Source organism: Cannabis sativa, chromosome 9 (genome assembly GCF_029168945.1).
Source record: "Cannabis sativa cultivar Pink pepper isolate KNU-18-1 chromosome 9, ASM2916894v1, whole genome shotgun sequence".
In the NCBI taxonomy this organism is placed as follows: Eukaryota; Viridiplantae; Streptophyta; class Magnoliopsida; order Rosales; family Cannabaceae; genus Cannabis; species Cannabis sativa.
Genome location: NC_083609.1, coordinates 12819316 through 12840611, shown reverse-complemented (window position 1 = coordinate 12840611; position 21296 = coordinate 12819316). Strand labels below are relative to the sequence as shown.

General features: G+C 33.3%; 4 protein-coding genes and 1 long non-coding RNA gene across 5 annotated transcripts; 3 read left to right on the top strand and 2 right to left on the bottom strand.

The window, feature by feature from the left end:
* The first annotated feature begins 1087 nt into the window (after positions 1 to 1087).
* On the top strand, positions 1088 to 3545 carry LOC133030937 (uncharacterized). The gene is made up of 2 exons (XR_009684475.1): positions 1088 to 2809; positions 3299 to 3545. It is a non-coding gene; the product is annotated as an uncharacterized LOC133030937 (long non-coding RNA).
* A 4205-nt stretch (positions 3546 to 7750) lies between these two features.
* LOC133031237 (uncharacterized) lies at positions 7751 to 8335 on the top strand. The gene has a single exon (XM_061104693.1). The coding sequence runs from the start codon at positions 7751 to 7753 to the stop codon at positions 8333 to 8335; it is 585 nt and encodes a 194-aa protein (XP_060960676.1).
* Positions 8336 to 17431: 9096 nt separating this feature from the next.
* On the bottom strand, positions 17432 to 19840 carry LOC115722120 (uncharacterized). Its single transcript, XM_061103836.1, has one exon. The coding sequence runs from the start codon at positions 18772 to 18774 to the stop codon at positions 18337 to 18339; it is 438 nt and encodes a 145-aa protein (XP_060959819.1). The 5' UTR covers positions 18775 to 19840; the 3' UTR covers positions 17432 to 18336.
* On the top strand, positions 17529 to 18197 carry LOC115722118 (uncharacterized). The gene has a single exon (XM_030651243.2). It carries the CDS (start codon positions 17529 to 17531, stop codon positions 18108 to 18110), a length of 582 nt encoding a protein of 193 aa, XP_030507103.2. The 3' UTR covers positions 18111 to 18197.
* LOC115723780 (uncharacterized) lies at positions 19210 to 19572 on the bottom strand. The gene has a single exon (XM_030653253.1). It carries the CDS (start codon positions 19570 to 19572, stop codon positions 19210 to 19212), a length of 363 nt encoding a protein of 120 aa, XP_030509113.1.
* Positions 19841 to 21296: the final 1456 nt, after the last annotated feature.

The following is a 21296-nucleotide window of genomic DNA, read 5'->3' as shown; positions in this document are numbered from 1 at the left end:
TACAACATTTAATATTACAATAATATGTTTATTATATTTTTTTGATGATTAAATTATATGAATAACATTTATGTTGATATTTAAATATTTGATATAAAATAGACTATTAAATTAGATATTTATTTATATTTTATTACTTGATAATTAGATCTAAAAAATATAATTTGAGAGTGATACATAAATATATATTATTTTTTTTTATTTGTACCATAATGGTAATTTTATGAAATAAAAATTATTTTAAAAAAGTAAAGGACATTTTGGTTAAAATAATAAAAATTTCATTTCATTCTATACTATATCAATCATCACAATTCTTATTCAGTTATTGATTCCATAGTCTTTACCAAATAAAAAAATAGAAATTCTATTCCATTCCATTCCATTCATATTCTTATTACCATATTGGTAAAATAAACTAACATTATATAAAGCTCAATTCTACCCTTCCCATTTTAAATACCTAACCCTCTCTCTTCCTCCCTTATCTCTCTTGCTCTCTGAACTCACTCCAATGACTCAAACCCACAACTCACCACCTACAACATTGGTCCCTTTTCTCCACGACCAACACGACTATATTGACCCAAGGATCCCATGGCCCAATGACCACCGCAGACCCAACGACTTCTCCATCAACCACGGCTTCACCATCGACAATGTTATCAAAGGAATAAATTTATGATAAATGTTTGTTATATGTGAGTATGTAATATCCGCTAACCCCGAAAGGGTATTTTTGTAATTTTATTTAGCTGAGAGTATTTTTTTTGTTACATATTTATGGATTTAAATATGTATGGGATTATTTTTATGATAATATAATATTTGATTTTATTGGCATGTGCATAATGCCTAATAGATACATATGTGTGGATATTGTTATATTATTATTATTATAATTATTATTATTATTATTATTATTAATATTATTATTATTATTATTATATCGTATTATTATTATTATTATTATTATTATTATTATTATTATTATTATCATTATTATTATTATTATTATTATTATTATTATTATTAATATTATTAACAGTTATATATATATGCTATACGTATACGAATAAAACCGAACCGAACCTAACGCCTATTTTGGTGGAATGGGAATCGCTCCACTTCGGTTCAATGCGATATTTTGCTTGGGTTTAAACACGATAGAAATTAGGTTTTAAACTCTATTTTCGTTCACCCAAAACAGAGAACCAACGAGAGAGAGAGAGAGCACGTATACGGCGTATACGGTACCGAAAACTTTCGTTTCTTCAAGCGGAGTGAAACCTGGGTGAACGTGGGGGTTTGGGATCACTTATATACGACCTAAGGAAGCTTTTTAACGTGGTATAAGGGGCGGAAGTCGTCGTTTTGAGATTCGCCATTTTTGAAGCTTCAAAGGTGCGGCTTAGTTACGGACTCGAATTCGAACGTGTTTAAGCTTGTTCTTGGGTCAAGGGAGGTTATATTTGAGTGCATGGGACCCTAAGGATTGTTTTTGACGTAAGAAAACGAAGCTTTAACGTCCAAAACGAAAATCCAAAATTTTGACTCCATTAAAGGCGGTACACCGCCAACGAAGAAGACAACCCCGATCTGCCTTCTCGGACCATTTTTCTTGATCGTTTTGAGGTCCTGAGCATTGTGGAGAGCTTCCCCAATCGAAAGGACGCTTCAAGAGCCATCGGAGACAAAGTTACACTTTACCGGCGACGAAACCGACGAGAACGCCGGCGACCGCGTTCTGACCGTTTCTGAGGTGTTTTTCTTAGATATTTTTGTATATTTTGATTCCTTATTTTATTCTAAGGTGCTTGGTGAAGTTTCATAATTTTCTGAATTTATTTGGAATTATTGTGAATTATTTAGTATAATTCATAGATTAATTATGAAAAATACTTAGATTACTCAGAAAAATCTAAATATATTTTATATGATTAGTTATGAGATATAAACTATTGCAAAATTGGTAGATTCGAATTTCGGTTAATTTTGTATTTTTCATGAATTATTTGTGTTATTTATTAAATTAATTATGAAAAATACTTAGGTTGCTCAGAAAAATCTAGATTAATTTTATTTGATGGACTATGATATATAAACTGTTATAAAATTGGTAGATTGAATTTTCAGGCGATTATGTATTTTTCATGAATTATTGATGTTATTTCTTATTTAAATTATGAAAAATACCTAGGATGCTTAGAAAATTCAAAGAAAATTATTTATGACCTATTACAGATTATAAAGTGTATTAGAAGAGTTAGATTCGGTTTTTAATCAATTTTGGTATTTTTCATGAATTTACTTAATTAATGCTTAAGTTAATTATGAAAAATAGATAAGTGTTGTTAAAATAGTAAAATGTATTTTTGAAATACCATTTACTGCCTATGATATCAAAAGGAATAGGTTTTATGATTTATTAGTTGCTGTAGGTATTTATTATAATTATTGGTGATTAATTAACTATTTATTTGGAGTTTAATAAGAATAAATAGTATTTTAGTAAATTTTACGTAAAAATGTGTTGTATGAATTCATGTTTTACGTTAAGAATGTTTGTTTGAGTCCATGCAATATGTTTGTGTGAATCAAAATAATAAATGCTTATGTATGGTGTGTCATGCAAGTGAAATGGACCTATGTGTTACGTATTTTTACGTAAGTTTCTGTATGAGTTTAGAGATTCATACTTGAATGTATTTTGAGTGTATTGTTGTGTTAATGAATGTCTAGGATCTTGTTCTCAACAAGGAAATTCGTTGAGGTGCTCGAGGTAGCAAGTGTGGTCTTAGCAACTGAGGTAAGAAGAGTGGACATCTGTACACAGGGTGTATGTTATGCATACAACTTGGGTTGGTTTGCTATTTAATTTGATTGTGTTATGATTTCCTTATATTTTGTGAGCATCGTTAGCATGAGAATAATATTAGGGTCTTGCTGCTTGTGTGAGCATAACACTTGCAGGTTATAACATTATCATGGGCGAGTACAACTTATGGTAATTAATTGCCCTGTTGGATGCCAAGTGTGAGAATAACACAAGGCAGGGTAGGTTACCTCATGTCTGATCAACATGAGAGAATAGTTGATTATCGTATGTGAGTATAATGTGCGGTATGAGACTTGATGTGTGCATGTGAGAACAACATGCGTTGTGGATATATTTATGGAATGTGAATTACTGTTGATTAATATAAAAGAGCAAATTATGTCAAGTAACTAGTTAGGAGGGTTATGTCCTACATAGCTCTTCTTACTGGGCGTTAGCTCACGGGTACTCTGTGTGCAGGTAAGGGTAAGGCTAAGCAGTGAGAATGAAGAGCTCGAGGCGTGGACCGCATGTTAGGGGGCTGGCACAGTATTTTGCTTTTAATGTTTTTAACTGCTAAACATTTTGGAACTATTATTTTGACTTAACTAGTTCTTATTTAAGTTTACAGTACTAAAAGTATTTTGTTTTAAACAATGAGATCTCATGCTTGGATATTTTTCAATAAAGCAGTATTTGATTGTCTTTATCTTATTAAATTATTTTATATGGACTATCCTATGTGACATCTCGGGAAATCGGGGTGTTACAATATGGTACCAGAGCAATACGGTCCTAAAGATTGTGGTTAGCCCTAACATGTCAAGTTCACCGCCATGAGACGAGCTCGACTCACTGTACTGTAAGTGGTTATTACTTATAATTAATTGCCTTGAATTTCTGCATGCGAGAGGGTAACATTATTTTCATGTAAAATTGATGATCAAAATGATCTTGATGTGTATTGGTTTGTGTGGTTCAGGAGTTTAGAAATGCCTCCTAGAAGGTCAGTTAGAGTGGGTCGAGGTCGAGGTCGAGGTCGAGGCCAAGGCCAAGGCCGAGATGATGGAGGGAACAATGAACCACCTCAAGCACCACAGGGATGGGAAGAGCGCATTGCCGCACTGGAAGGAATCATTCATAGGCAGGATGAAGAACTTCGTCGGGCGAGACGTCAGCCGGAGCCGCCGGTCCAAATAAGGCGGGATGCGAGAAAATAGAGACCCACCGAGCTGCGGTGGTATATCCTGCTACGAGAGGCTAGACATGAGTTGTTAGCGAGAGAGATTTCGGAAACAACACCCACCTGAGTTTGAGGGAGGCATAGACCCGGTAGTGGCTGAGGAGTGGATAAGTCGCATAGAAAGCATTTTGCAGATGCTAAGGGTGGATGGGAATGACCGAGTGAAGTGTGCATCTTACATGCTGAGGAAAGATGCTCGTATCTGGTGGGAGGTGGTGGAACAAACAAAGGATGTAGATACCATGAACTGGGACGATTTCAAAAGGGTCTTTAATGAGAAGTATTATAACTCAGCAGTTCTAGCAGCAAAGGTCGATGAATTTACTGGGTTAGTCCAAGGGAGTCTTACTGTGACTGAATATGCACAAAAATTTGATAGATTGGCAAAATTCGCTCCAGATCTGGTACCTACTGATAGAGTGCGAGCACATCGATTTGTGGAGGGCACGAAACCAATGGTTGCTCGAGATGTGGAAATTGTGTCAAGGGGTCAATTCGGTTATGCTCGAGTTGTCGAAATGGCTCTTACGGCGGAGCGGAGTGAAAACAAAATTTGGAAGGAAAATGCGCCAGGAGAGAATCTAAGAAAGGTGGAGCCAATTCTAATGACCACGAAACGGGGACAGGACCAGTCCGGGCAGCCAAGTCAAGACAAGAGGTACAAAAGTGATAACGACCAACGATTTAATGGCAGCAGTGGGCGAAACATTCCAGAATGCCCTAAATGTACCAAACGTCATCTCGGCGAGTGTCGCGCAAAAGCATGCTACAAATGTGGAAAAGAAGGACACATCAAACGCAATTACCCACTGTGGGGACGGAGACGGGAACGAGCGAACCCAAGAAAGATGACAAGTATGTTCCGGCCCGAGTTTTTGCCATCAACTCGAGCGAAGCGAGGCCAGTCCTTCGGTTGTATCAGGTCAGATTCCTATGGCCAACACCACTTGTAAAGTTTTGTTTGATTCTGGTGCAACTCATTCCTTTATTGCTAGCACAATTGTAAATCATATAAATGCACCGAGTGAATTATTTACTGTGGGGTTTGGGACCATGTTACCATCTGGGGAGGTTGTAATCTCTAGAAGTTGGCTTAGGGGTATACCTGTCAGGATAGATGGTAGAGAATTATTTGTAGACATGATTGTATTAGATTTATTTGATTTTGATGTAATCTTGGGCATGGATTTTCTTACCAAATATGGAGCATCAATTGACTGCAAGCAAAAGAAAGTTGTTTTCACACCAGAAGATGGAGAGACTTTTGAGTTCAGGGGGGTAGGAAAGAAACCCCGCACTCCTATTATTTCGGCAATGAAGGCTGGGCAACTATTGCAGCGTGGGTGCTTAGGGTATCTAGTTAATGTGGTTGATGACACCAAGAAAATTGAAAGAAAGCGGAGGAAACACGGGTAGTTGCGAGTTTCTTGATGTATTTCCGGAGAAGTTACCCGGGTTACCACCACACAGAGAAATCGAATTTGTGATAGAATTAGTGCCGGAACAGCACCAGTTTCCCGCGCACCATATAGGATGGCACCATCGGAATTGAAAGAACTCAAAATACAGTTGGAAGAATTGCTTAAGTTAGGGTTTATCAGACCTAGCTACTCTCCGTGGGGCGCACCAGTTCTATTTGTTAAAAAGAAAGACGGTACTATGAGAATGTGCATAGATTACCGAGAATTGAACAAGGTGACTATAAAGAATCGGTACCCACTGCCGAGGATTGACGACTTGTTTGACCAGCTTCAAGGGAAAAAGGTGTTTTCTAAGATTGATCTTCGTTCAGGGTATCATCAGCTAAGAATCAAAAATGAAGATATACCGAAGACAGCCTTCAGAACGAGATACGGGCATTATGAGTTCATGGTGATGTCATTTGGACTTACAAATGCCCCAGCAGCTTTTATGGACCTCATGAACCGAGTCTTCAAGGAATATCTGGATCAGTTTGTCATTGTATTCATAGATGATATATTGATTTATTCTAAGACAGAGGAGGAACATGAGGAGCACTTACGCTTGACCTTGCAGCGACTAAGAGAACATCAATTGTATGCCAAGTACAAAAAATGTGAGTTCTGGTTGTCCGAGGTTGCATTTTTGGGCCACATTGTCACTAACGGGGGAATAAAAGTAGATCCTGCCAAGGTTGCTGCAGTGAAAGAATGGCCTAGACCAAAGACCGCCTCAGAGGTTCGAAGCTTTTTGGGTTTAGCAGGCTATTATAGAAGGTTTGTTGAGGGGTTCTCAAAGATAGCCACACCCTTAACAGAATTAACTAGGAAGAATCTAAAATTTTCTGAGGAGTCAGACAAGTGTGAGCAAAGCTTCCAAGAGTTGAAGAATAGACTTATCTCAGCACCAATCCTCAGTTTACCAACAGAAGAGGGACAATTTGCGGTATATTGTGATGCATCTAAACAAGGGTTGGGTTGTGTTCTAATGCAAGAAGGGAAGGTAATTGCTTACGCTTCAAGGCAATTAAAAGAATACGAACGAGAGATACCCGACACATGACCTAGAGTTAGCCGCGGTGGTTTTTGCACTAAAAATCGGCGTCATTATCTCTATGGAGTGAAATGTGAAATCTACACCGATCATAAGAGTTTAAAGTACTTTTTCACCCGAGGGAGTTAAACATGAGGCGAGAGGAGATGGTTGGAGCTAGTCAAAGACTACGACTGCGAGATAATGTACCATCCTGGTAAAGCCAATGTGGTAGCGGATGCACTCAGCCGTAGAGGTCCCGGACTAGTTTCCACTTTACAAGGAGTATCAAGGGAATTAGTGGAAGACATGGAACGAGCTGGTATAGAGTTTATTACAGGCCAACTTGCAAAAGTCACACTTCAATCCACTTTGTTAGAAAGAATTAAGGAGGGGCAGACGACAGATCAAAAGCTCAGTGAACTAAAGCAAGAAATTTTGAATAGTAACGCCAAAGATTATGAAATATCAGACACGGGATTAATTCGGTTCAAGGGACGAATTTATGTGCCCGATAATGATGAGCTCAAGAAGGGGATATTGGTAGAAGCTCATACTACACCTTATTCAGTTCATCCCGGACCACTAAAATGTACCATGACCTAAAAGCATTGTATTGGTGGCACAGTATGAAAAAGGATGTAGTTGAATTTGTGGCCAAATGCTTAACATGTCAACAAGTTAAAGCGAGCATCAAAGATCCGCGGGATTGTTACAACCACTGAAGCTCCCTGAATGGAAGTGGGAAGAGATTTCCATGGATTTTGTGACTGGGTTACCTAAGACTACAAAGCAGCATGACGCCATTTGGGTAGTCGTCGATAGGTATACAAAATCTGCCCATTTTCTACCAGTACGCATGACTTACTCCATGGACCATTTTGCTGAACTTTATGTGAATGAGATTGTGAGATTACATGGGGCACCGTATTCTATTGTTTGTGATCGAGATGCTCGGTTCACTTCGTATTTTTGGGAAAGCTTACGGAGAGCAATGGGAACTCGATTGAAGTTCGGCAACGCATATCATCCGGAGACGGATGGTCGGGAGGCCCGAGAGAACAAATCAGATCTTGGAAGATATGTTGAGGGCATGTGTGATAGATTTCCAAGGATCATGGAGCAAATACCTGCCTTTGATTGAATTTTCTTACAACAACAGCTATCAGTCTACTATCGGGGTAGCACCCTATGAGATGTTGTATGGAAGAAAGTGCAGGTCTCCACTGCATTGGGATGAGTTGGGAGAGAACAAACTCCTAGGGCCAGATGCAGTTCAGCACACCAACGAAGCTATTCAGAAGATCAGGGCTAGAATGATCACAGCGCAGAGCAGACAGAAATCTTATGCGGACCTGAAGCGGAGAGACATTGAGTTCAAAGTGGGTGATCATGTGTTTCTTCGAGTGACACCACGAAAAGGACTCTCGGTGAAGAGATTTGGCAAGAGAGGGAAACTAAGTCCCAGATATGTTGGTCCATTTCAGATATTGGATAGAGTGGGCAGTGTAGCTTATAGAATAGCTTTACCGCCATCATTATCTGGGGTGCATAATGTATTTCATGTATCTCAACTCCGGAAATATGTGTCAGACCCATCGCATGTTTTGAGCTATGAAACACTGGGTTTGCAGGAAGATTTGTCCTACAATGAACGTCCGGTGAAGATTCTTGATCAAAAGGATAGGATTTTGAGAAATAAGACAATTACCCTGGTGAAAGTCCTATGGAGAAACAGTGTGGTTGAGGAAGCTACTTGGGAGCTTGAATCTGATATGTGAGAACAATATCCAGAATTATTTGAGTAAAATTTCGGGACGAAATTTTCTTTTAGAGGGGGATAATTGTAATATCCGCTAACCCCGAAAGGGTATTTTTGTAATTTTATTTAGCTGAGAGTATTTTTTTTGTTACATATTTATGGATTTAAATATGTATGGGATTATTTTTATGATAATATAATATTTGATTTTATTGGCATGTGCATAATGCCTAATAGATACATATGTGTGGATATTGTTATATTATTATTATTATAATTATTATTATTATTATTATTATTAATATTATTATTATTATTATTATATCGTATTATTATTATTATTATTATTATTATTATTATTATTATTATCATTATTATTATTATTATTATTATTATTATTAATATTATTAACAGTTATATATATATGCTATACGTATACGAATAAAACCGAACCGAACCTAACGCCTATTTTGGTGGAATGGGAATCGCTCCACTTCGGTTCAATGCGATATTTTGCTTGGGTTTAAACACGATAGAAATTAGGTTTTAAACTCTATTTTCGTTCACCCAAAACAGAGAACCAACGAGAGAGAGAGAGAGAGAGAGAGCACGTATACGGCGTATACGGTACCGAAAACTTTCGTTTCTTCAAGCGGAGTGAAACCTGGGTGAACGTGGGGGTTTGGGATCACTTATATACGACCTAAGGAAGCTTTTTAACGTGGTATAAGGGGCGGAAGTCGTCGTTTTGAGATTCGCCATTTTTGAAGCTTCAAAGGTGCGGCTTAGTTACGGACTCGAATTCGAACGTGTTTAAGCTTGTTCTTGGGTCAAGGGAGGTTATATTTGAGTGCATGGGACCCTAAGGATTGTTTTTGACGTAAGAAAACGAAGCTTTAACGTCCAAAACGAAAATCCAAAATTTTGACTCCATTAAAGGCGGTACACCGCCAACGAAGAAGACAACCCCGATCTGCCTTCTCGGACCATTTTTCTTGATCGTTTTGAGGTCCTGAGCATTGTGGAGAGCTTCCCCAATCGAAAGGACGCTTCAAGAGCCATCGGAGACAAAGTTACACTTTACCGGCGACGAAACCGACGAGAACGCCGGCGACCGCGTTCTGACCGTTTCTGAGGTGTTTTTCTTAGATATTTTTGTATATTTTGATTCCTTATTTTATTCTAAGGTGCTTGGTGAAGTTTCATAATTTTCTGAATTTATTTGGAATTATTGTGAATTATTTAGTATAATTCATAGATTAATTATGAAAAATACTTAGATTACTCAGAAAAATCTAAATATATTTTATATGATTAGTTATGAGATATAAACTATTGCAAAATTGGTAGATTCGAATTTCGGTTAATTTTGTATTTTTCATGAATTATTTGTGTTATTTATTAAATTAATTATGAAAAATACTTAGGTTGCTCAGAAAAATCTAGATTAATTTTATTTGATGGACTATGATATATAAACTGTTATAAAATTGGTAGATTGAATTTTCAGGCGATTATGTATTTTTCATGAATTATTGATGTTATTTCTTATTTAAATTATGAAAAATACCTAGGATGCTTAGAAAATTCAAAGAAAATTATTTATGACCTATTACAGATTATAAAGTGTATTAGAAGAGTTAGATTCGGTTTTTAATCAATTTTGGTATTTTTCATGAATTTACTTAATTAATGCTTAAGTTAATTATGAAAAATAGATAAGTGTTGTTAAAATAGTAAAATGTATTTTTGAAATACCATTTACTGCCTATGATATCAAAAGGAATAGGTTTTATGATTTATTAGTTGCTGTAGGTATTTATTATAATTATTGGTGATTAATTAACTATTTATTTGGAGTTTAATAAGAATAAATAGTATTTTAGTAAATTTTACGTAAAAATGTGTTGTATGAATTCATGTTTTACGTTAAGAATGTTTGTTTGAGTCCATGCAATATGTTTGTGTGAATCAAAATAATAAATGCTTATGTATGGTGTGTCATGCAAGTGAAATGGACCTATGTGTTACGTATTTTTACGTAAGTTTCTGTATGAGTTTAGAGATTCATACTTGAATGTATTTTGAGTGTATTGTTGTGTTAATGAATGTCTAGGATCTTGTTCTCAACAAGGAAATTCGTTGAGGTGCTCGAGGTAGCAAGTGTGGTCTTAGCAAGAATCGAGGTAAGAAGAGTGGACATCTGTACACAGGGTGTATGTTATGCATACAACTTGGGTTGGTTTGCTATTTAATTTGATTGTGTTATGATTTCCTTATATTTTGTGAGCATCGTTAGCATGAGAATAATATTAGGGTCTTGCTGCTTGTGTGAGCATAACACTTGCAGGTTATAACATTATCATGGGCGAGTACAACTTATGGTAATTAATTGCCCTGTTGGATGCCAAGTGTGAGAATAACACAAGGCAGGGTAGGTTACCTCATGTCTGATCAACATGAGAGAATAGTTGATTATCGTATGTGAGTATAATGTGCGGTATGAGACTTGATGTGTGCATGTGAGAACAACATGCGTTGTGGATATATTTATGGAATGTGAATTACTGTTGATTAATATAAAAGAGCAAATTATGTCAAGTAACTAGTTAGGAGGGTTATGTCCTACATAGCTCTTCTTACTGGGCGTTAGCTCACGGGTACTCTGTGTGCAGGTAAGGGTAAGGCTAAGCAGTGAGAATGAAGAGCTCGAGGCGTGGACGCATGTTAGGGGCGGCACAGTATTTTGCTTTTAATGTTTTTAACTGCTAAACATTTTGGAACTATTATTTTGACTTAACTAGTTCTTATTTAAGTTTACAGTACTAAAAGTATTTTGTTTTAAACAATGAGATCTCATGCTTGGATATTTTTCAATAAAGCAGTATTTGATTGTCTTTATCTTATTAAATTATTTTATATGGACTATCCTATGTGACATCTCGGGAAATCGGGGTGTTACAGAGTAGATGTTAGATTTAGGATCGAAAATCGTTAGATCTAAGTTTTGAGCAAAAAAATAGATTTTTCTGTCAAGCCCGATGGTGGTTAGATAGTGGTCCGATGGTGGCCCGATGCATTCCAATTGTTAAAATGAGTAAAGGTTGAAGACGAAGGTCCGATGGTAGTTCGATGGTAGCCCGATGATATGGTCCGATGGTAGTCCGATGGTGGCCTGATGCCTTCTTAATGAGCTAAATAAATGAAGTTTAACATCTATAAATGTAGAATATGGTCTGATGGTAGTCCGATGGTGGTCCGATGGTTGCCTAATGCTACTTTATTTATGTACAAAAACATAAAAAACATTAAAAAGAAAATGGGTAGTATCAGGCCACCATCGGACTCCTATCGGACCACCACCATCTAAAAATATAATATTTTATTTTATCTCTCTTTCAAATTATTTTTGACACTCTTACTTCTAAAAACACTCCAATATATCTTAATTTTTAGCTACAATAACTTTTTAGCTTTAATTTTTTATTAAAAAAAATGAATAGCATTAATGCTACAACATAACATCCATGTAAATTTCTAGAATGACATCTTTTTCTCTCTAATGGTATAGCTAGGGGTGTTCGCGGTGCGGGTGGTGCGCTCTTTGACCATTTTTTCAAATCAATCCGCACATGCAGTTTTTCCAATTTCCTAAACCGCACCCGCACCACGAAACTAAAAAACTGCACTGCCAAAAATGGTGTGGTGCGATGCGGTTTCTGCAGTTTAAACTATCACCAATAATTAAACACAGATACAACAAAGCTTGAGCAATACTTGTCAAAAATACCACAAGACTTGAAAATAAATATGAAAAAAAATTAAGTTTCAATAATAATACAATAATTAATGGGCTTTGGGTTGGACGTTCACATATTAAATATAAAAAATTGATATTTTTATAATATACGGTGGGGTGCAGTTTGAACCGCATATTAACAATTTAAAACCGCAAATTGCACACACCGCACGGTTTAGGAAAAATTCAAACTGCGACCGCACCGTAAAGAATTTTAAACCGCATTTTTTTTGCGCTGCGGGCGGTTTGAGCAGTTTGATGAACACCCCTAGGCATAGCATCTCAATATTTTGCCACATAATATGTCCACTTCACCAAACATCCTCTAAAATTTTACCATTGGAGATGCAGTTTACAAAACTTAATATAATAAATTAACTCTCTTTTATTACTTAAAAGAAAATTATAATTTCCTACAATAATTAAGTTATTAAATAATATATCTATTCTATAGAAAGTGTGGCTATGTAACAGAATTTTTGGTTTAACGATACTTTTTGGATTTCTATGTTAACTTTAACAGGATATCCTATTAATTAACTGAATATTCTTTATTAATTTTATAGGGATACGATTTTGTCCCGTGATGTACTTTCACGGAATGTATTCCGTGGTACATTAGATGGGTCTCGGGGTACATTAAATTAGTGTAAGGGTACGTTTCTACATTTTAACCCTAATTACCTATAGATCAATCTCAACCGTCAGATCAAATAAGTCCCTCATCTAACGGCTGTCGTACATCACGGAATGCATTCCGTGAAAGTACAATCACGGGACAAAATCATATCCCTAATTTTATAATATTATGTATATTTAAAAATAAAAATTATATAGATATTTTATGTAAAGAAATTCAAATTTAAATTTAAAATACTTAAAATATTATAGATATTTTTAATGATATTTTTAAATTTATTGGTTTAACTTTTAATTAAAATAAAAAAAAATTATGTAAATATTTATATAAAGAAATTTAAATTTAAAATATTTAAAATATTTTTAATCATATTTTTTAACTTTATTATTTTCTATTTTATATTTTAAATTGAAATGGCTGTACTAAGGAATTGATTACTTTCTATTTTAGTTATGGTAAACCGATTCACACACCATATTTTCGTAAAGTTTAGGAATAAAAAACTTTTATATCAAATATATATGTATATGCGCAAATTATAAAATACTGTGTGTTTCTTTTTAGACAGAACATTTAAGACATTACTATACTAGAGTAAATATTTAATTACTTGGCAAACAACATATTATATGCATTAGAAGATACATTTTTATAAAGAATAATAAAATATTTATATTGCTTTTTATCCAAGAATTAATTATTTACATGTATTGAATATAAATAAAAATAACTTCACAAAATAATTATATTATTTTTTATTATCTTAATCACTTCATATTAAAAAAATTCAATTAGACCATAATGATAAATTAAATTATATATAATTATTTCTTATATTATTTATAATTAAATTATATAGCACCTAATATAAAACTAAGTATGTGTGTCTTGTACGTAGCTTTTTTCTAGTCTATATATATATAAATATAAATATATATATCTATAAATATATAAAGAGGTCTCAATAAGTATATCAAATATGTAACTATGGTGATTATATTTATTTTTAATTATTAGATCACTATTAAATAATGTTGATTGATTTAAAAATTAAATAAAAATAAATAATAAATAATTTATAACCTGATAATTTATTTTTTTATAAAATTTTAATTAAGACTAATTTTATTTTAAAATTAAATTAATTATAATTATTAATCAATTTTTTACCAAATGAAATTATTTTAGCAATTAATTATTTTTCACTTAAATTATTACAATTATTACATATATAACTTTATAATGTTAAACTATTTCACATATAACTTTATCATTTATTTCTCCAAAAAAAAAACCTTATCATTTGCAATAATAAAAATAAATAAATTTAGAAAATTATTGTAAAACTAACTTATAATCTAAGATTAGCCTAAAATTCAACACATCATTATGTTATATATTCTAAAAATAAGCTACATCGCTATTAATTCACTTAGGAGTAATTTCTACTTTATATATAGGGAAAAAAACAAAAAAATACAAAAAAGGAAAAAAAATTACAAAAATACTTTGGGTCGGCCCATTAAACATTTATACAGTCCACATACAAATATTTACAAAAATACCACATGCACTAAGCCTTCAGCTGTACAGAGCGAACCATGAAGATGAAAATACGCGCTCGTTTCAAAACCGCAAAACAACCAAAATGAAACCAAAACGAGAAAAATACAACTATTAATTCTGGCAAAATCAACTGGAAAAGAATACCTGCAATGATCTAAACTGAAAATGACGAAAAAAAAATCAGAAAAACTGTGAAGAAACTGAAATTACACATTTGTTTTCTATTTTATTCGATCAAAATAACTCCCCCTAATATCGAAATCTATATTCATGAAATGTAGATCTGTAACAAACAGATCTGGAGCTCCCACTAAATCCAAAACAATGTATGATGTGAAAAATTTAAAAAAAAACCTCATGAATAATACATCTACGTTATATACAGTTGCATTTTGATTTATTTTTTGTTTTGGTTGCCTTATAGTTGCATTATCGTTTTATGATAGTTTATATATTATGCAAGAATTTAATTTGATGGGGACTAAGAAATAGTAGTTATACATAGTAAGTTTTGTGCAAATAGTTGCATATTAATTTTATTGTGAAATAACATATGCAAGTAGCAAAACTATAACAAAACTACAAAATAACTGTATGCAAGTGCAAATAGTTGCCTTATAGTTGCATTATCGTTTTATGATAGTTTATATATTATGCAAGAATTTAATTTGATGGGGACTAAGAAATAGTAGTTATACATAGTAAGTTTTGTGCAAATAGTTGCATATTAATTTTATAGTGAAATAACATATGCAAGTAGCAAAACTATAATAAAACTACAAAACAACTGTATGCAAGTGCAAATAGTTGCCTTATAGTTGCATTATCGTTTTATGATAGTTTATATATTATGCAAGAATTTAATTTGATGGGGACTAAGAAATAGTAGTTATACATAGTAAGTTTTGTGCAAATAGTTGCATATGAATTTTATAGTGAAATAACATATGCAAGTAGCAAAACTATAATAAAACTACAAAACAACTGTATACAAACTAAAATACAGGAAAAACTCTTTGAACATCAACATCCATGATAAATCTCATTGTTACCCATTGATGATATAAAAATGGGACTGACCAGGTTAATCTAATCTATTAGCTTTGCCACCTTCACTCATAAATCTTAATCATGTTTGTCCTAATACTTTTCTAATATTAATTTTATAACTCTACTCACGTCAATACTACTATAAGCATGAATTAGATCGTTTTCTTTTCAAGTATAGAATATCATCGGTAATTGTTTCTTATTATTTTATTTTGTTATCTAATTATTTCGACGTGGCTTTGAGCTAGTCCAGCGAGAATGAAAATGACATTAAAATTGTACGAATTTATTTGTACATGCTTATATCAGTTGAATGGCCTAGTCAAAGTCTTCTCTTTTGTCATGAAAGTATTTCAGAAGTTGTAAAGTTAAACTAATAAGTTAAAAAGATTTAATTAAAAACTGAAATAAAATTAAAAATAAAAAGGAAAGAAGAAAAAAAGAGAGTGAAATGATGGATTGATTGATAGAAGTCAATCCTAGACCTAAGCAACAATATATAAGAAACTAGCTTTACAATTAAAAATTAAAAATAAAAAGAAAAGAAGAATTGTTATGGAAAAAAAAATTAAAAATTAAAAACTGAAAATAAAATTAAAAATAAAAAATTAAAAACTGAAATAAAATTAAAAATAAAAAATTAAAAACTGAAATAAAATTAAAAATAGAAAGAAAAAAAGAAAAAAAGAGAGTGAAATGATGGATTGATTGATAGAAAATGAAAAAAGAGGGGGAAGAGAGTAGGATTTGATTGATGATGGATGAAATGATGACTAAGTGGTATATGTGTAATAAAACAAACTTTGTAAGTAAAAAAGTAGGTATAAGCGTGTGTGAGTAATTTTGTAATAAATTATGTAAAATGGATTTTTCATGTAAAAATTTCTTATATATATATATATACAATAATAATATTTTGTATTTTTTTTGTGTTGTAACTCTTTTTAGTTTGATCATTTGTTATACTCAGATTTTGTTTTTAAAAAAAATATCAACCTTTCAACTGTAATCAAGACTTATAAATGTCAAATGAGTTAAGGCATCCTTCTTGAGGGCCCTATGGCACTTCTAGAAAATTCGAAAACATTAACGAACCATTTGGTGTCGGGACTCACACACCCAAGTATGCCCAAACTAAGGTTCATGGGCTCGCGCGAGTATTTTCACCCTAGAGACCTCAATCCGCTAAAGAAACTAACAAGGACTTTACTCATTTGGGCATGAAAATGCTTAAATTTGTGTATAAAGTCAAAATGACATAAGATCCCCGTAGAATAAAGCCTATGCGCCCAGTGCCATATGGAGATGGCAATGCTCTCCAATTTTTGGAGAATAATCGAAAAATATTTAGCACAAGCAAAATAAGAAATTGAGCTTTAGCTTTTTTTTAATAGTGAAATCAGACTTGTTTTGGTTGATGTCCAATACTAACTTAGAGAATCAGCCTTAAAAGAATGAGCTCCCAAGCATAAATGGCTCTGTATAATACATAAGAGATATGAAGTTCTCTAAATGTAGGGAGCTCTCCTTTTTCGCTAATTTTTTTAGTAATATTTTAATCTAAAACACTATTATTTTTTATTATTTTATTGAATTAATTTATATTTGACAAATTTAAATATAAAATATTATTAAAATAGTTAAATATTTTAAGCATGGAGCCAAAATAATAAAAATATCACTCTATTTTAATTTTTTAGCTAAAATAGCTAAAAAATTTGTCCATGAGACTTGAAGAAGACTATAATGTCCAATGGTCATAACATAGCCAAACTAATCTAATCTATTGATAATCTATTTGTTTTCTAATCTATTTGCCTACTAAGACCACATTAATAACAAGGAAAAAGTATTGCTAAAATATGTATATTGTATAGGATATATATATATATAATGGATAGAATATTATATTCTCCTTGCTTCCACTCCAAGTAACTTGAAAGGATGATCTAAAGTCCAAAACTATTATATTATACCTATAACCATTATTTCCAAGCAACATCATGTGACTATTATTTGTCTATGTGCATATAAATACGAAGAAATCATAAAACTTCTTTACTCTATAATATCTTTCACCTCCTTGCATCATATTTTACAGATCTCAACAAATCTTATAATTTCCCACAACTTTTTTAGTTTCTCAAATCAAAAAATATGCAGGAAAGTGCTTACAACTCAGATCATGGAACTTGTACAGAAGGTGGTGATGGTTTCTCAAAGATATCTTCCATCAATCTTAGACCTTTGGATCTTTCTGACATAGATGCTTTCATGGTATGGGCGACAGACAAAAAGGTGCCTATTTTTTGCACTTGGGAACCTTTCACCAGCAAAGAAGATGGCATAAACTACATCAGAGATAAGGTGATCCCTCACCCCTGGTTCAGGGCAATCTGTATTGACAATACCCCAATTGGCTATGTTTTGGTGACACCCAATTCGGGCAATGATCAATGTAGAGCAGAACTCGGTTATGGTCTGGGGTCCAAGTATTGGGGTAAAGGAATTGCAACCATGGCTGTGAAAATAGTTGCTGAGACCATATTCAAAGAGTGGCCACATTTGGAGAGGATTGAAGCTTTGGTAGATGTGGAAAATATAGGTTCTCATAGGGTTCTTGAGAAAGCTGGGTTTCAAAGAGAAGGGATTCTTAGGAAGTACTTCTTGCTCAAGGGAAATTGTAGAGACATGATAATGTTTAGTTTCCTTTCTACCGATTCTAACACTTTACTATAGTTTGTTCTATCATGTAGTTTTTTTTTTAGTGAAGTTAAAATTTAGTTTATAATAAAGAAGCCAATCAAAGGACTTGGATTGGGTTTTGAAGCCACAAAATGTCTCTTTATTGATCACAAACATTACATTACATAAACAATAATCAGAGTCACAGAATCTTATCTGTTGATAAGAAGCTATACATAAACATATCTCTAATTTGACCCTTACAGAAGCCATATTTTCTCTACATCCCTTCTTTTAAGAACCCAACCTTTTCTAGTACCCTTTGTGAAGCACTATTCTCAACCTCAACTAAAGCCTCAAGCCTCGCCAAACCAGGAAACTCATTAAACACCAAAGTGATAGCCATCTTTACTGCCGTAGTGACAATACCCTGGCCCCAGTAGCCTGCTCCCACAGCATAGCTAAGGTGTGCCCGGCATTTGTTGTCACCAGACTCTGGCTTGACTGAGACATAGCCGATGCAACGGTCATCCAAACATATCGCCCGCCGCCATGGATGAGGTATAGCAACCTTCTCAATGTACGTCAAGGCTTCTTCTTTAGATGTTATGGTGTTCCACCTAAGGTAGCGGGTGACTCTGTCATCACTGGCCAATATCAAGTAGTCATTTGCATCTGAAAGCTTTAATGGACGAAGGGAAATTCTTGAGAAGTCCATGGTTTGAATTGAAAGATTTGTAGTTTGAAATGGTTACCAATCTTAAACAATATCTATAGCAACCATTTCATAAAAAAATTAATATCTCGTCTACACATTTTAATTTAATAAATAATTAAAAGACACAGTTCCCAAATAACAATGCTCTATATATAGTGAATATTTTCCTTAAAAAAATATTGCAGATATTTTGATTTTTTTTCTAATTATGTGACTAATATAAAGTACAACAAAGCATAAAAAAAATAATGGAACTTTCAAACAGCTATAAATAGACATTTCATTAAGACATGAGATCACTAGACAAAAGACTGTACAGGACCGTATCTCTTACTTGACCTTGTATAATTTCTAAGGACAACATCATTTTGAAACCCAAGCTTTTCCAAGACCCTTTGAGAAGCTCTGTTCTCTATTTTCAACCAAAGCTTGCATTCAGATCAAATCTGGAAACTCTCTAAAACCATTAGAAATAGCCCTCTTTAGAGCTGTAGTTGTTATACCTTGGCACCAGTGCTCAGCAGCCCAGACATAGCCAACTTCAGCCCTAAACTTGTCATCGCCATCTCGGGGCATGATGATCATGAATCCGATTGAACATTCATTGATGCATATGGATTTGCAATAAGGGTGGGGAATACAGGTGTTGATGTAGAAAAGTGCTTCTTTATTGGAAGTGAAACTGTTCCATATAGTGAACCTTGTCACCCTATCGTCACCACCATAAATATTGAGGAAGTCATCAACATCTGAGGTCCTATAAGGACGATTATTGATCTCCAAATAATTGGTTACCATATTCAATTGATATTGTTGATTGGCATCGGGGCAAAACATTGAATTTCAATAAAAACAGTATACATATAAAATAAGATACTAATATTGTTTAATTACTGAAATAAAAGCCAATCAATTTGGTTTTAGTATCAAAATCTAGCATAGGTATATGGATCTCTTATAGATCTCACCATTTAATAATACTGACAATTTTTATCAAATGGATAATAATTGATTTGGTCAAATGTGTCGGAATGTATTTTCTGTATGAAAGAAAATGCATAATGTATATTTAAGAAATAAGTATGCACATACATAATGACTTAATCAATAGAAAACATATCATTTATCCAAGTTATTAATATCATCTTTTAGTTTTGGAGTAGAGAGAGAATTGGATTGAAATGCATTTCATTAATTGGAGAAAATTAATGAACTTTTAGAGTGACCATTTAGCTCTGAGCTTATATAGAGTGAAATGTACTAGTCTACAGTTTCAACTACTATAACTGTTACAACTAGCAAAACTAACTAACACTCATCAAAGACAACACACTAACTAACTCTTAGCTAATCTACAAGACAAAGGTTAATACTCCCTTTCTAGATGGAGAGTAAATATTCCTAAATCCCATCTTCTCTTTAATAAGCTTGAGCTCCAGGGAACAATGCCTTGGTGAATATGTCTGTAGTCTGTTCTTTTGTTGAGATATGAGTTGTCTTGATCAATTATTGGTGTACTTTCTCTCTTACCAAATAATAATCTATTTCATTTACTTTTTTATCTCTTGGGAAATAGGTTTTGCAGCAATATGTTGTATTTCCTTGTTGTCATAGTTCATTATAATTGGTTCCTTATGTTCGATCCTTAATTCTTTGAGCATGGACAGAAGCCAAATGATTTCTAATGTGATGTTGGCCATATCTCTATACTCAGCTTCAGCTGAGGATTTGGAAATTGTATGTTTCTTTTTTGCTTTTCCTTGAAATTAGAGAACTTTCAAGGAATATACAAAAGCATGTAGTGGATCTTCTTGTGTCTCGGCAAGCAGCCCAATTCGAGTCAGTATAAGCCTTTAGTTTCACTTTAGAATATATTAGACAGAAGAGTTCTTTAATATGAAGCACTCAAGTGCTAGGAATGTAATTGAGCGTTATTTTATATTATTGAAAATGCGATGGGCTATTCTTAGAACTCCATCCTTTTATGACATGAAAACACAACGACGTATAATCATCGTTTGTTGTATGCTGCATAATTTTATTCGAAGAGAAATGAGCATTGATCCAGTGGAGAATGAGATGAACAGTGTATTAGGAAATCATCCCACAACAGATAATAATTATATCAATAATATCGAGTCCTTAGATTTATAGACTACTTGGAGACAAAATTTGGCAGAAAAATGTTGAATACGTGGCTAGCAAATAGATGATCAGAATACTAGTATTTATATTTTAACAATTCTAATTATGATTTGATGTATGAAAGACATATGATTAAGTGCTTGCTTTAGTAAAATTTTTGTTATTTCTTAATATTAATTTATGAATATTTTAAGTCTTCAAATTTATGCTTTGGTGTGCTTATGCATAGATAAAATGATGATTTTATTTTTATAATGAGAAATTTTAAATGAATGTGTAGGTTCTAATGTTGATCAAAGAGGAAGAGGTAAAAATAAATATTATTGGACCCTAGAATAAGATAATGCATTGATCGACTGCCTTCTAGAGTTGAGTCA

What these genes read in the sequence shown, in the direction of transcription:
- LOC133031237 (XM_061104693.1), top strand. Translation starts at nt 7,751, where the DNA reads ATGTTGTATGGAAGAAAGTGCAGGTCTCCACTGCATTGGGATGAGTTG.
- LOC115722118 (XM_030651243.2), top strand. Translation starts at nt 17,529, where the DNA reads ATGCAGGAAAGTGCTTACAACTCAGATCATGGAACTTGTACAGAAGGT.
- LOC115722120 (XM_061103836.1), bottom strand. Translation starts at nt 18,774, where the DNA reads ATGGACTTCTCAAGAATTTCCCTTCGTCCATTAAAGCTTTCAGATGCA.
- LOC115723780 (XM_030653253.1), bottom strand. Translation starts at nt 19,572, where the DNA reads ATGGTAACCAATTATTTGGAGATCAATAATCGTCCTTATAGGACCTCA.